Below are 15,000 nucleotides of genomic sequence, written 5' to 3'. Positions count from 1 at the left end.
GAAGGGGGAGATGTGTCTCGCTCGCGTCCAGCAATGTGTCTCTTGCTTTTTCCTTCGGTGAAGCCCTTATATGCCTTCAGTTAGGGGTCAGGAGATTACCCACAGGTAGATGGGGTCGGTGTCATTTCCCTATGCGCGGGCATCATTTATGACTCAAGGGCCAGGTGTTCATTCTCTTAATCCGCGTCGCCGGCTCTATTCTGCCTCTAGCCAGGCTTAGCCTCTTCACAACCTCGTGTCTGTGTAAACAGATGCTTGGGGAGATATAACAACTCCCCGCCCAAGTTGATGTCTCGCACTTTCAGTCGGGTACGAATGTCTATCAAACCAAGGATTCAGCAGACAAATGCTTTATATTACTCTAATTTTCTCATGTATATTTAGTAACCTAAATCTCTCTGCGTCATATGAGATATTTGAAAATTTACTTGATAAAAAATTCAATATTTTACGTTAATCACAGAGTAAGAAAAAAAATAAAGGTTTTAACCTTAGATTACTGTTACTTTAAAACAGGTACATTTACAACTATAAGAAAGTTACTGCAAATATTAAAATACACTAACTTTAATTGGCCTCCTTAAGTAAATATCAAAAGAAATATGAGTAAATTATCGTAAGTATTAAAAGGTAATGAATCATAAGTTACTGTTATTTGGAACAGTTACAAATATAAGGAAGTGGCTGTAAATATTAAACACAATAACTGTAAGGGATTTCTTTAATGTAAGTCTTAAAATAATCATGCACTTACTTTTATTAGTTGTTACAGTCAAAGGCATGCAGTTAGTTTGCCTTGAAGAGGCATTACAATGAAGTATATGTGATCTTCGTTAGGTGTCTCCATGTTACTTAAGTTGACAGCACAGCACCAGACGTGGCACTGAAGTCAATGGTGCTTATGAGCACAAAGCTAAGTGCAATGAAGGACAGACAAATATGTAAAATACATGGTCTTTCCAAGTCACAGACTCGGGACTTAAATTGCAAGGGAATAACAAAGAAGGCAAATTATATTGTTAAAGAAAAATGATGTTTAATATACCGAAATTATACTCCTTAGCCTATGAAAATGGCTTAGGTTTATTGTTTTGCCCAAGGGGCTTCAGTGGGAAGCTGTAGGACTTACAAAATTGGGATGTCTGTCAATTGTGAGGCATAAAAATAATATGATTAATTGAACAAAATAATGAAAGGAAAAATGTTAAAGGAAAAGAATAAATTACAGTGTTATAAGGAAAATAAATAGGAGAGGAAACCTGACACCCTCTTCTGGATAGAGATGCCAAGGTCCTCGTAGGATAAAATGGTGGCACTGCCAAATTTGCACTGGTGCCAGGAGGGCTCAGAGGCTCTCTTTAAGCTACCTGACATTACCTATGCCCGTGATTTCTGCCGCAGATCTCTTTAGGTTGATGGTTCTCCTTGGTAGGGGAATCGGTCGAACCTAGTCCGAGGAGGACATTGGAGTGCCACTTGTGTCGGCTTCTTTGGCGGCCAAGGCAGGGGAATTCATTTCAGGCTCTATCTCAAGTCGCCGCAGTTCTGTGAGTTCATCAGCCATTTGAGGCATGGCAGAATCCTTACTCATGGTCGTGTCTGCTGGGGACCGGGAAAGAGAGGAAGAGGTGACAGTGGGCGTGATAGGCTCACAGGTCACAAGAATCCATCTCTCTTACCGGTGGTGGTAGCAGAGGCAGGCCGGGAGAAGAGAGGGTATCCTGATTGGGATCTCTTGGATGGAGATCGGGGGCATGCTCTGGCGCTGACACTAAGGCAGGGTCAGGCACTAATATTTAATTTGGAATTTGCTTGTCGTTCTGGACGAATGGGGCTTGTCTCTGCTCAGTGCATGCAAGTGGCACTGGCAGAGATTGTGAATCAAGTTTAGGAACTCCGGGAAGGAAATCTATTTGGACCCTGGCACTGGGGTGGGGCCGGGCACCGGAATGGGATCTAGAATCAATTTTGATGGACAGGGCCACAGCACATCGTACTCAGGTGGCACTGGTAGTGGAATGAATGCAGGCGTTTGAGGCTTACTTGTGCCTAATGAATGTTTTGGGGGATTTGGACCCCTGGATTTCTGTAACTTAGATGGGGAATTGAAGTCCTGTCCCAGGAGGACGTCATAACCTCCAGGAATATAGCTTGCTACTGCAAGGTTGCAGATTTTGGATCTATAAGGTCTTGTGACTCTCAACTGAACAGTAGGGAGTATCAATTTAAATTGATTGATTTGATACCCCCAATTGTGACGAATTTTTGGTTAATGGTAACCCCATAGGGAACTTTGTCTTTCCTTATGAGGGAAATCTGAGCACCAGAATCATCAAATGCCTCGACCTGGCGTGCGGGGTAGCTACCTCGAGGAGGTGCCACATATATGGGACCCTCACCTGGAGGGCCTAAGGACCTTGGATTTGTAACTGCCAAGGTGATGGCAGGAGTACTTGATTTATTATTAGGGCATTTTGCCCATGTGGGAGAGTGGCCATAAACTTTGAAAGCCGTGGAATAGCTCTGGCTGAATCTCTTTGTGGCACTGCCCCTGAGGAGGGTGCAGGCTTGTTAGTTGGTGGATTCCCGAGAGAGGGTTTGAAAGGTGCAGCGGGCGGCGCCTGGGGATTATTTCGGCACTGCTCAGTGGAATGCCTGGCTCTCTTACAGAACCCACTACAATGGGTTTCTGCAAGTGCCTATTCTTCGGTGGAGGCATACCGGAGGTGAAAGAAGCAGGGCATATTTTACGTCCCAATGAGCTTGCATTGGTGTGATGAGTGTCCCACGTGTTGGCAAGGCGGCAGCGCTCTGCTAGAGTCGTGGGCGCTTTGTCACATACATAGGTGGCTAGGGCAGAAGGGGCATAATATAAAAAGTTTTCAATCTTGAACCGCTCAAGGATGTCCTCAGTGGTGGAGGCTCCCAGGGACGCTAGCCATTTAGAGAGGTCCCTATCTGACTGATATGCCCAATCAGACCAGGTCTGTCCTGCTTCCATTATCTGGCCTCTCCAGCGTCGTCTCCGGCATTCGGGGGTGATCTCATACGCCTTTGTGATTGCCTGGCGCACTTCCACCCATTTCCCTTGATTCGCCTCAGGGAGGGCGTTGAAAGCAATTAGCCCTTTCCTCCAAGGAATTTTCTCAAGAGTAGGGAGACTTCGGCAGGAGCGAGTGTGTAGGCGGTAAGGACCCTTTCTGCCCGATCGAGCCAAACCTCGGGCTTGGCCTCGGTCCACTTGGGCATAAAGGTATGAGCCTGAGTGAGGTGGATGGGTCAGGGGCTGGAGCAGAGCTGGTAGTGCCAATTTAGGCCATCTGGAGCTCATGGGCCTCCTGCTTTTCCTCCCTTTCAAGCCTAACCTTTCGTTATTGGTCTATCCAGTCTATCTTGCTCTTCCTTCTTCTCCTTTCTTTCTTCTTCCTTCTTCTCCTTTCTCTCTTGTTCTTCCTTCTTCTCCTTTCTCTGTTGTTCTTCCTTCCTCTCCTTTATCTTTTGTTCTTCCTTTGTGAGTTTATCTACCCTGTCTTGCTCTTCCTTCTTCTCCTTTCTCTCCTGTTCTTCCTTCCTTTCCCTTCTTTCTTTCTCCCACTCCTGCCATTCTGCCTCTCTTTCCGCCTTGGCATCATCTACTTTCTCTTGGACCCAGTCCCTCAGGGCTTGTCCTGACAGTCCCATGTCCTTTCCAGCGGACATATAGAACTTGAAGTCCTCCCTTTAGAAAACCAATATGTCTGAAAAGACTCAAATTTCAAGGTGTCTTAAAAGACCCAAGTTTGTCTGTGATGAACTGGTTTCAATATGTCTGAATAAGACTTAGTTTGTTCTTGGTGAACTAATTTTAATATGTCTCAAAAGACATAAATTGTATTCTATTTCACACACAGACTCGGCTGGCTATTGCGTGAATGTTGGGTTTTTTGGTTTGCCTCGTAGGACGTGATTTGTTCGCAGGGAACTGACTTGTTATTCTTGTCTTGTAGGACATGTTTTCGGGTTCACGCACAGACTTGGCCAACTATATGTGAATCTTAAGACCTGGTTCAGGGAGTGTTTGCCCATTCCCGAGAATTTTCCTGTATTGGTTTTGCCTCGTAGGGCGTGGGTTTGTTAGCAGGGAGCTGATTTTTTCATTTTGTCTCGTAGGACACGGCTTCAGATTCATGCACGGACTTGGCCGGCTATCGCATAAATCTTAGGGTTTGGTTCAGGGAGCATTTGCCCGTTCCCGAGAATTTGGTTTTTCTTGTGATAAGAAAAAAAATTTCCTTTTAGGGGAGTCCCAATATGGGTTAGGTTCTGGAACTCAGTGAACGTTGTGGCACTTACTGTAGAATAACAACCCCAACAATAAAATAGAAAAATAAGAGGATGCAGCGTAAACCTAAAAAAAATATAATGCTTGGAGAGACACTGGGATACTGGCAGAGAGCAGGGGTAAGGTTTACTTACTGATGCAAATTGGTGGTTTAGAAACCAGCCGCTTTGAGAAGTACACTTCTATTTATTTTTATAGGAGGGGTAAGTTCATCGTCAAGAGACGGATAAGTTAAAATGATATTATTTGCAAGTTACAGTGATAAATGTGCGTATTTTGCCAACCCCTAATAAGAGCCTTTTCCTCCAACCCTAATACAAGCACAAAACGTAATTCTATTGTGCACGGGTGTTGTTTGCCTAAGTCATGTGCGTACGAATTTGCCTTTCACTATTTTTAGCCTTCCTCGCACGTGCCTGAACAGGGTAGTAACTACTTGGGTTTGCACAGTAACTGACAGCTCAAGGTCCAGGGGCGTCATTTGGGGGGGCTGGAGGGGGTGAGGCGCAACTGCCCCCAAGACTCAAGTTGCCCCCCCAAGCCTCAACTTGCCCCCCTCACACCCCTAGCCCCAAGAAGAAACGAAACAGCAGCGGGTTTTCCATCATTCCTACCGAAATTCAAATATGTCACCACATTAAGTTATATCTATCTATCCGTCTGTCTGTCTATCTATCTATCCATCTATCTATCTATATTTCTCTATCACACACAATGTTTGTTTGTCTGCCTATTTTGCTGAAATACCGTGCTTATGTGGCTTCAAAAGTCACATAAAATAGCTCAAAATCAAAAAAACCCCATCTGGTTAGGCTCGCTTCGCTCGCCATACCATCTTTGCCCCCCCAAACAAAAATCTGAAATGACGCCCCTGTCAAGGTCGTCTGGTACACACCTAGTAATAAAGGGCAGTGACCAGCGTGGGAATTTTCCGAGACCAACACCACTTATACAAATATATCCCGCTTATGGATTATTTAGGGGAACCCAAAGATAAAGTTTCTCTTAGGCTTACCCAAAATTACCCTGGGAACGACGCGAAGACCACGTGGTCACAACGGACTTTAAGGAAAACAAAAGATAACCACAAATAACCAAAAAAAAGGTTCCTTATGCTTATGAATGAAATAGCAGGCAGTTATTGAATGGAAATGCTTTGAAATGAAACAGAATTTATCATGTGCGGTGCTGTACGATGGAATGTGTACAAATGAAAATATGAAGCGAACAAATTTTACGCTTTCCGAGATTTTACTCTGCAATGAGGAATTTGCCTAACGGATTCCTAACCTCTATGAGAGAGAGAGAGAGAGAGATTAACTCTCTGAATTCCAGCGATACGGAAATTTGCTGATTGACCCGCGTGGGATCTAAAACATGTGCCTAGCTGTTCCAAGACGACACATTGTCTGGACAACACAAGGAGGAAATACACACACTAATTCCTTTTTTTTTCAACGCTTCATAATTCCCTATCTTACCTTTGTGAAAAACATGCAAGCCCTCATGCAGGGGCTATCAAATCTTGTGTAACGGATCCTTTCTCTCTTCTCAATGACTGGATTACATGCACGTGCCTAACATTTCCCTATTTCTATTTTCAGTCACAATTTCACTTACTATCCTAACATAAAATAAAAATACTCACTGTGTGGAACTCCTTGACTATGCACATGTAGAATTTACGCAAAAAGGTTCATTTCTTTGTCTCGCACCCAGCCCAGCTTCACTGGTCGCTGATACGACAAGTTGCAAGGGGTCAAGGATTCAATCTGCAACATGCTGATTGCGAGATCTAAGGCAAACAGTCGTCATTTTTACGATTTAAACTGGGGAAATGCTTATCATGAGCCAGTTATAGACTCTAAATGAATGATTTCGTTACTTACCTCTATTTTTGTATAAAATCTGACCATTGTTGATTCAGGAAATCGTAAACACAAGGAAAGGGGGAATTTACCTAAGCTGAGGGCTCTACTCACAAGGTATTTGTAAGTAAACACGTTAGGGTGAGTTTAAAATTACGTGTATTTAAATGAAATGAACTATCAGAAGATGAAATGGACTACTCAGGCAGGCAAGGCCTGAGAGGTTAATTATAACTGGGAAAACTTGAAGGTATATCTGTCGGTGTGACGATGCTGATGCAAGGAAAAGTCAAGAGAGATTTCCACAGTTAACAAACCCTCTGTAAATGGAGAGATTCACAAATTAAAAGCTAGTAAGGATGCAGTAAAATATGCATAGGACAAGGCAAGCACAGAGGGTACCAAAGAAGCCTTGAACACACGATTTTATGTAATTATTTAAACAAGGCAAGGTTGATATGGAAATACTGGCACTTAGAAATGGAAATAGGAAGTTTAGTACGAGAATTGAAACAGTGTGACTGACTGAAAGAACCTTTGTAACAGATCACTTTACTTTGTAGAAGAGGTGGCTTCAGCGAGGGTAATAGTGGTGGCGGAGGCCTAAGGGCTTCACTGGTAAGAATACTAAGGGTCCCTACAAGATCGGACCACATGGTAGGGCATGGCTCTCTGAAGGAGGTGGGAATGGAAGGGGGACATGTGTCTCGCTTGCGTCCAGCAGTGTCTCTCTCGCTTGTTCCTTTAGTGAGGCCCTTATATGCCATTGGTCAGGGGTCAGGAGATTACCCACGGGTAGATGGGGTCAGTGTCACTTCCCTGTGCATGAGCATCATTTATGACTCAAGGTCCAGGTGTTCACTCTCTCAAACTGTGTCGCCAGCTCTATTCTGTCTCTTCACAACCTCGTGTCTGTGTAAACAAAAGTTTCCCACAGCGTCACATGTTCAAGAAGAGAAAGTTGAAAGGGATATACAGAGTGCAATTAACAGATTAAGGAAGGGGCCAATTTTCCTTTCACCCTTCTTGTCAGGCAGTGCCAAAATGCACTGTTGTATTTTCCAGCATTAAATTAAGCATTTTGGTGGCTGGGATGCTTGGAGAGCTATAAAAAAATATATATATATATATATATATATATATATATATATATATATATATATATATATATATATATATATATATATATATATATATATATATATATATATATATATATATATATATATATATATATATATATATATATATATATATATATATATATATATATATATATATATATATTTTCATGATGTTGCCTTGTAATGCATATATCCTCCTATAATTTTGACATATTTACTTTTTTTCATGTGTTATGTATAATGATAATGATTGTTGAAGTATCATATTTAGTTTGGCATCAGATCTCAAAAGAACTAATGATTAAATAACTTAATAGCATAATTTAGAATTGATAATACAATTTTAATAGTAACGTAGTTTAGAATAATATCTTTCTTGATAAAAGCGTAGTATATGAACACGTGTGTGTCCAGCAAAGACTTGTTTCATTTCAATTGTCTTCAGTGGAGATAAGAGAGAACGCTTTGTTTCGGGTTGATGTGATGACAGGTTGGGATAACAAATTCCGATTCGTCCCATATGAGCTCAAGACGAGTGATTTCATGTTGTTACATGCATTGTTCGAGTCACGTACGCCACTTTGAGAGAAAAAATACGTGTCTTGATCAGTTTTGTAAGATTGCATTCAAAACGTTTTGCTGGGAGGACATAACTTTCGTTCTAGAAATTTCTCCATTGTATCTCGCACCCAAAATGCTTTAATGACGTCAGCTCCCTGCTTCTAAAACTTCCCTTTTGGTATCTCGCACCCAAAATGCTTTAATGACATCATGTAATTGTTTCACGTGTTGCTGGAATTCTAAAATCTGTTTCATTCTGATTTCTGAGACCAGTTAGTTTGGTTCCCTCTCTCTCTCTCGTTCTTAGAAAGAGATTACTTTTAACGTAGTGTTTTGTGGTCACGTATTAGCATTAACTTTTGAGATCTGAATTTAGTAAAGTTATTCAATTTGTAATGGCGGCCGGTAAAAAAGTGTGTTTTGTGGTAACGCAGCTGCAGAAAGTGATTTTACATAGGTTTCCGCAAGTTTGTGTAAGGTAACGTGAATTTTACTTATTAATACTATGGTATGATAAGTATGGAAATTGTGCCTGAGTGAAATTGTTATTGATAAGTCTTATATGTATTTTTATGTGTTTTTCTGTTTGCAATCTCTTCATATTTTCACATTTTTTTATGTTTGTAATGTAACATTTATTTACTTAGTACTTTAAATATTTCTTGGTAATTTAACATTACATAGCCTACTTGATTTAATATTTCATTCATTAAGGTTTTCTTTTCAAATCTTGAGTAATTCTTGATAGTTTAAATTTTGCTTGATTAATTTAAATTTCTGATAAAGTTTTTGTGAGTTAGTTTTGTTTCATAACTTATTGCAAGAATTAATTAAGTGTTGTGTTATTTTCAAGTAATAATAAATTTTTCAGATTGTGAATTCTAGTTATAAACTTTGAATTTGAAAATGAATTTTTGTATTTAACATTTTTAGAAAAACAGTGTTTCATTTATTGATCACCAGTGAATAGGATTGATTGTGTGTGCATAAGGCAAAGTGATAAACATGTTTTGTTCTTTTAGTTTTGCTAAAGTGAATTAAGACCAGGGAAACAGTTAGAGTTGTTTAATGGAGTGATTTTTACTCTAGAATATTTCTAGTTTAATTTTTGATACCTCACACATATTCTGATAAACTTAGTTTGATTTTTCAAGTAATAAATAAGTTTTTTCTTAAGGGATCACTGTTACCTTTAGAGTACTCAGTCGTAATAATTAATGTTATGAGAGTTCAGGTATCTGGCTGAAGTGAGATATATTTTTGAATTTTTAAATTAGTTGTGTAATAACCAGGTACTTGATACGCATCGTGACAATATATATACGTTTGTCCATGATTAATTACATTAATTAATTAATTAATAGGATGAGCCTTGAATTGCACTCACCGTGGACGTGTGTAAATTGCAATTAATACGTGAAATGTACAAAATAAAATATAATAAAAATGGTAGGTCGCCAACTGAAAACTGTGATCAGTACAAAAATATTACTTTATTGAACACAGCATAAGATATTTAATCAAAGAATACTGATTTAGCTCTCAATAAAGAAAGTTACTGGTAGAATTAGCAGCACCTCAAAATACTGATGCTGTTTACAATAAATACATTACTGCTACAGCCGGTAACACAACGGAATCTGGGTCCCCTCTAAGGACTCCTTTGCAATTATTAATTTCTGGAATGTTGCACATTGAATAGCCTGCCGCAATAAGGCAGAAATTCTTCCAAACAAGATGGATGGCAGGGATGTGAGGTTGAACAGATGACATGTCTCTGGAAATAGATTTCCCAGATAAGAACTCGTATATAAAAGATTCTCTCACTTGCAATAACCTATCACAATGGAGGGCTGATTTACTCTATGTCAATGAGCAAAGAATTATTTCATCAATAAATTTAATTCATATGGGGAACACAAATGCTAGTTTATAACAAGGGATTTTATTTTGGGAGATGAAATCTTGAAAAGGAAATGAGAGACTTAGTGAGAGGAACAGAAACTGGCATTTAATTGCTAATCTCAGACTTACCAGCCACTCAAGAATTGCAATGTGCACAATTTTCAAAACATTTAATTGCTCCAACGGGTCTTCAAATTAACCATGCTGGGGGCGACTTGTAGCCTGGGTCTCTTCTGACCCTAATTACAGTACAGCATTGTGTCAGGACGCAGAATACGGCCCAGACTTCGGGACGTAGTAGGCAAACCTAATGCCTGGATGGGAACTGAGTGGGAACTGCTCTGCTCTCCGGCCTTCGCCCGGTTTGTTGTTCATCTATGGGCCTTCAGGGCCCGGAAGTGGCGAGGGTTAAGAAAGGTGTGCCAGCATTCCTGAAAAGACAATTAAGACCAGCAGAAAGGAAACCACAGGAATGTAGTTCTTGGGACAAGGATATCTAAAGTGACTACTAGCATGTGTATTAACCCCATGACTAATTTAATGCCTTTTATCTGACCTGACCCTTCCCTCAAATTTCGATCCCCAATACCACTTCGCTCTCAATGTCCTAGATTGTGGGGTTCCCCCCACACCTTAGTGGATAGGACTTTTGTCCTTACTGCAAGAGTACATAGAGACGAGAGCAGCATACATTTGTTACAATATATATAAAATAAAATGTGTGCCGGTGGATGAGTGGGTAGGTGCATGTGCACACATGCGAACGTGTGTATGTGTAAAAGAAGTGTGATTGTTTCATATTAAACGTATTCAGTAAAAGTCTACTAAGAGTTCGGCCATCTGCTGAATTCATATCAGTGTATTCCGAAGGATGATTGAAAGTTTTAGATACGACATAAACTTTGGTCAGCTTTTATTGATGAGGCACACAAATTCAAATGATAGGAATATCCTTCAATAAGTTAATTAAAATATACAGAGTTTCTATAAATCTCTCTCTCTGTCTCTCTCTCATACACAGCAATAAACACACGAAGACGTACACACAATGTAAGCTGGATTTTATTTAATTTTGCTGCATTAAATTTTTATTAACAGAATGTGGGCGTACGAACAGTGCTCTACGTATCGTGGGAGGAAATCAAGTAGAACCAAATGAGTACCCATGGCAAGTCGCTCTGTTCAGGAATAACGAAACTAGCCCGTTTTGCGGGGTTCCATCATCTCCGATACCTGGGTTCTTACGGCTGCTCATTGCTTAGTCAGGTAAAATCACTGTTCCGATTGGATACTCTTAATTATCTTTGTCATTATCATTAACGTCAAGACACACACACACACACACACACACACATATATATATATATATATATATATATATATATATATATATATATATATATATATATATATATATATATATATATATATATATATACACAGTATATACACACATATACATGTACATTTGTATTTGCACATGTAATATATATATATATATATATATATATATATATATATATATATATATATATATATATATATATATATATATATATATGTAAATTCTGACTCACATCGGAATCGAAACCAGGTCTTTCAATTGTGTGGCTTAGTTGGCAGCGGCCTTGTCTTTCAATTGAAAGACCTGGGTTCAATCCTGATGTGAGTCAGAAATTTATTTCTGTTCCACACGTGATCGTGTGTTGATTATTTCTATATATATACGGTATATATATATATATATATATATATATATATATATATATATATATGTGTGTGTGTGTGTGTGTGTGTGTGTGTATACAATGGGAGTTTGTAGAATAGACGGGGAGCTCCTTGCATTATTAATGGGAAGTGATAAATATCACTCTGAAATTTGTATGGGCGTTGTAAGTTCATTACATAACATTGAAGCATGCAGAGATAAAGGATATGAAGTGTAATTTTCATGTTTTATTCCAAATATAAAAACATTTCATTTAGCAAGGGTTTAGACAATCTGTAGATATGCGCCTAAACCAAATGTGTTAGCCAGAAGACTTTCTGTTGCATTTATGAGACGGTCTACGCACTGTTATCCAATCCGGGGGAATCCTATGCATGAAATGAAATCTGTCCGTTCTCAATTTCTTGAAAATATTGAATTCGAGCCTTCCTGTCTTTTCTATATGTTTCTTGAGAGAGATTACACAATTCATTGAAAGGAGATTCACTGTCTACTCGTAATCGTCTGGGTAGTATTGACTTTGGGATAACTTGTTCTTGTAAACAATTTTGAAGGAATTTCCGTCAAAGCCAAATACTGTGTACTTTCACCAATTTCCGCTGGAAGTTGAAAAGAACATCTGCCAGAAAAGGGAACAGGAGTAGGAAGTTTCTCGTGGCATCCATATCCAATGCAGCACGAACACAGTTTCTAACGGATTTCTTTTCCGATCTCCTAGAGACCGTGTTCATTGAAGCTACTTCCACCGGGAATGTTAAACTCCACCCTGGATTATCCATCGATCCTTTGTCCCTGTCTTTTTTTGTTTAAAGACCATGCTGCCCAGATTAACAAACTGTAACCCCACCCCCACCTTCTGTTTTTGTATATAAATCTCTGTCAAATTCTTTTGTATTCAGTGTGAACTTGAAAATGTAGAATAAACTACGAAAGTACTTGTTCAAAGTCCCGGTTTTCACTCACCTTCCGACGTGGATTTAGTGATATTCTCAAACACGCGTTCCTTTGTGCTGCTGCATTGGATATGGATGCCACGAGAAACTTCCTACTCCTGTTCCCTTTTTTGGCAGATGTTCTTTTCAACTTCCAGTGGACATTGGTGAAAGTACACGGTATTCGGCTTCGACGGAAATTCTTTCAAAAATGTTCACAAGAACAAGTTATCCAAAAGTCATTACTACCCAGACGATTAAGAGTAGACAGTGAATCTCCTTTCAATGAATTGTGTGTAATCTCTCTCAAGAAACATATAGAAAATACAGAAAGGCTCGAATTCAATATTTTCAAGAAATTGAAAACGGATAGATATCATTTCATGAATAGGATTCCACCGGATTGGCTAGCAGTGCTACTGAACAACATTTATAATAGCCTTAGATTCAAGCTAAAACAAACTAGTTCACCACCTGAATCATAAATTAAAAAGTCTCATCGAGATAAGTGATTGGAATAACAAACATAAAGACGATTGTGTAATAAACTGCTCGAACAAAGAACTAGACCAGAATCTTAAATGTGCTTTAGGCTATGGCTTATCATATTCATATTCTATTAGTGATGACATTTCGTGCACAAACATCATCTCAGAGATATACAAACTGGAAAAGAAAAGCACAATTGTATCACCTTCAATGAATTTAGTTTTGGGCCTTTTCTTCGGCTTACTTCAAATGCCTAATAAAATAGTGAATTTCCCGAAAAGGTTTATAGATGCAGTTCATGAAACGAAGAAAGATAAAAGTTTGCACATTACTAAAGCCGACAAATCTAATTGTTTTGTAATAATGGGTAAAATTAGCTATGTTGAAAAAATGGAAAATTTATTATCTGATTCTAGTAATTACAAAAAAGTACGGAAAGACCCAATACCAGATGTCATAAAAAGTTTCAATTCTAAAATAAAAACTATACTCAAGGATTTTGGTTCAATAAAAGAGAAAGTGTCAACGATTGGCCCATCCTTACCGTACATGTACGGATTAATCAAAACCCATAAAAGAGATTTTCCTATTCGGCCCATTATCAGTTCGACCGGTTCTATCGCTTATCAACTTTCTAAATATCTATTTAAATTACTATCCCTATTCTGGGTACTATTTCAAATTCCCACTGACAAGACTCTGTTGATTTCTGTGCTAGACTTTCCCATATTGAATTATCCAGTACTGACAAATTAACCAGTTTTGATGTGACATCTTTATTTACTAAAATTCCTATTGATGACTTACTTAAATATTTATCCCAACATTTGGACTTGTATATTCTAGAAATACCTACCAATGTTATTATTAATTTGGTATCCCTTTGTATAAAAAATGTAAATTCACTTCCAATGGTAATTTTTATAAGCAAATATTTGGTATGGCTGTGGGGAACCCTCTTTCGCCATTTTGTCTAATTTTTACATGGAATTCTTTGAGTCTAGACTTATTCCAAGAAATCTGTTCTCTAAGGTGTTTTGGGCTAGATATGTAGACGATTCTTTTTGTATTGTAAAAGAAAATGTAAATATTCCGATTTCTTGCAAACAATAATAATCTTGTACCATCCATAAAATTCACAACAGAATATGAAGAAAAGAATTGTATACCATTTTTGGATGTCTTAGTTATTAGAAATAACACCAATTTTTGTTTTAAAGAATATAGGAAACCAACGAATAATTTGTCATATATTCATTTTTACTCTAACCATGCTAAACAAATTATGGTGTCCAGTATGTATCTTAGAGCTCTTAGAGTCTGTAGTCCTGAACTTTTGGAAGAGGAGTTTAAAATTATTGATAAAATAGGAGATTCATTATGTTACCCTTCATATTTTTCAGAACTTTGTAAAAATAAAGCAAAAAAGACATATTACAATCCAACCAGTGTTAACAAAGAACTTAAGAATATTCTCTGTTTACCATTTCATCCTAATTTCATTCCTGCAGTGCCCATTTTAAAAACTACTGATATTAACTTAGTATTTAAATATAATAATATTTTGAAAAATAAACTAATTAAGAAGAGCCCGCCTAATTCAAATAGTAGGCTACTGTATACAGTATTCCTTGCAAAGAATGTAGTAAGATTTATATTGGTCAAACATCAAAATGACTAAAAGTAAGAAGCTCCCAACACAAATATGCCATTTCAAGAGGCTTATCAAATAATGGCATTGTGGATCATTGGCTTAAGACAGGCCATACGATGAACTGGGATAAGTCAACGGTAATCTACAAGGTCAACGACCATCGGAAAAGAAATCTGCTAGAGACTGTGTTCATTGAAGCTACTTCCACCAAGAATGTTAATCTCCACCCTGGATTATCCCTTGATCCTTTGTCCCTGTCTTTTTTGTTTAAAGAACATGCTGTCCTGATTAACACACTGCAACCCAGCACCCCCTTCTGTTTTGTATATAAATCTCAGTCAACCTCTTTTGTATTCAGTGTGAACTTGAAAATGTAGAATAAACTACGAAAGTACTTGTTCAAAGTTCTGGTTTTCA

The 15,000-nt window shown here is 38.4% G+C and overlaps 1 protein-coding gene across 1 annotated transcript in view; it reads left to right on the top strand.

Annotated features, from left to right (window-relative positions):
* The window catches only part of LOC136829555 (uncharacterized), a 183,568-nt gene extending 172,527 nt beyond the window's left edge, over positions 1-11,041 (top strand). Inside the window, exon 8 of the mRNA XM_067088396.1 lies at positions 10,878-11,041. Within this exon, the coding sequence (XP_066944497.1) occupies positions 10,878-11,041 (164 nt within the window). The remainder of the gene's footprint in view (positions 1-10,877) is intronic.
* Positions 11,042-15,000: the final 3,959 nt, after the last annotated feature.

Source organism: Macrobrachium rosenbergii, chromosome 44 (assembly GCF_040412425.1).
Source record: "Macrobrachium rosenbergii isolate ZJJX-2024 chromosome 44, ASM4041242v1, whole genome shotgun sequence".
Taxonomy (NCBI): domain Eukaryota; kingdom Metazoa; phylum Arthropoda; class Malacostraca; order Decapoda; family Palaemonidae; genus Macrobrachium; species Macrobrachium rosenbergii.
Note: the sequence above shows the minus strand (reverse complement) of the source record. Positions and strands in the feature narration are given on the sequence as shown.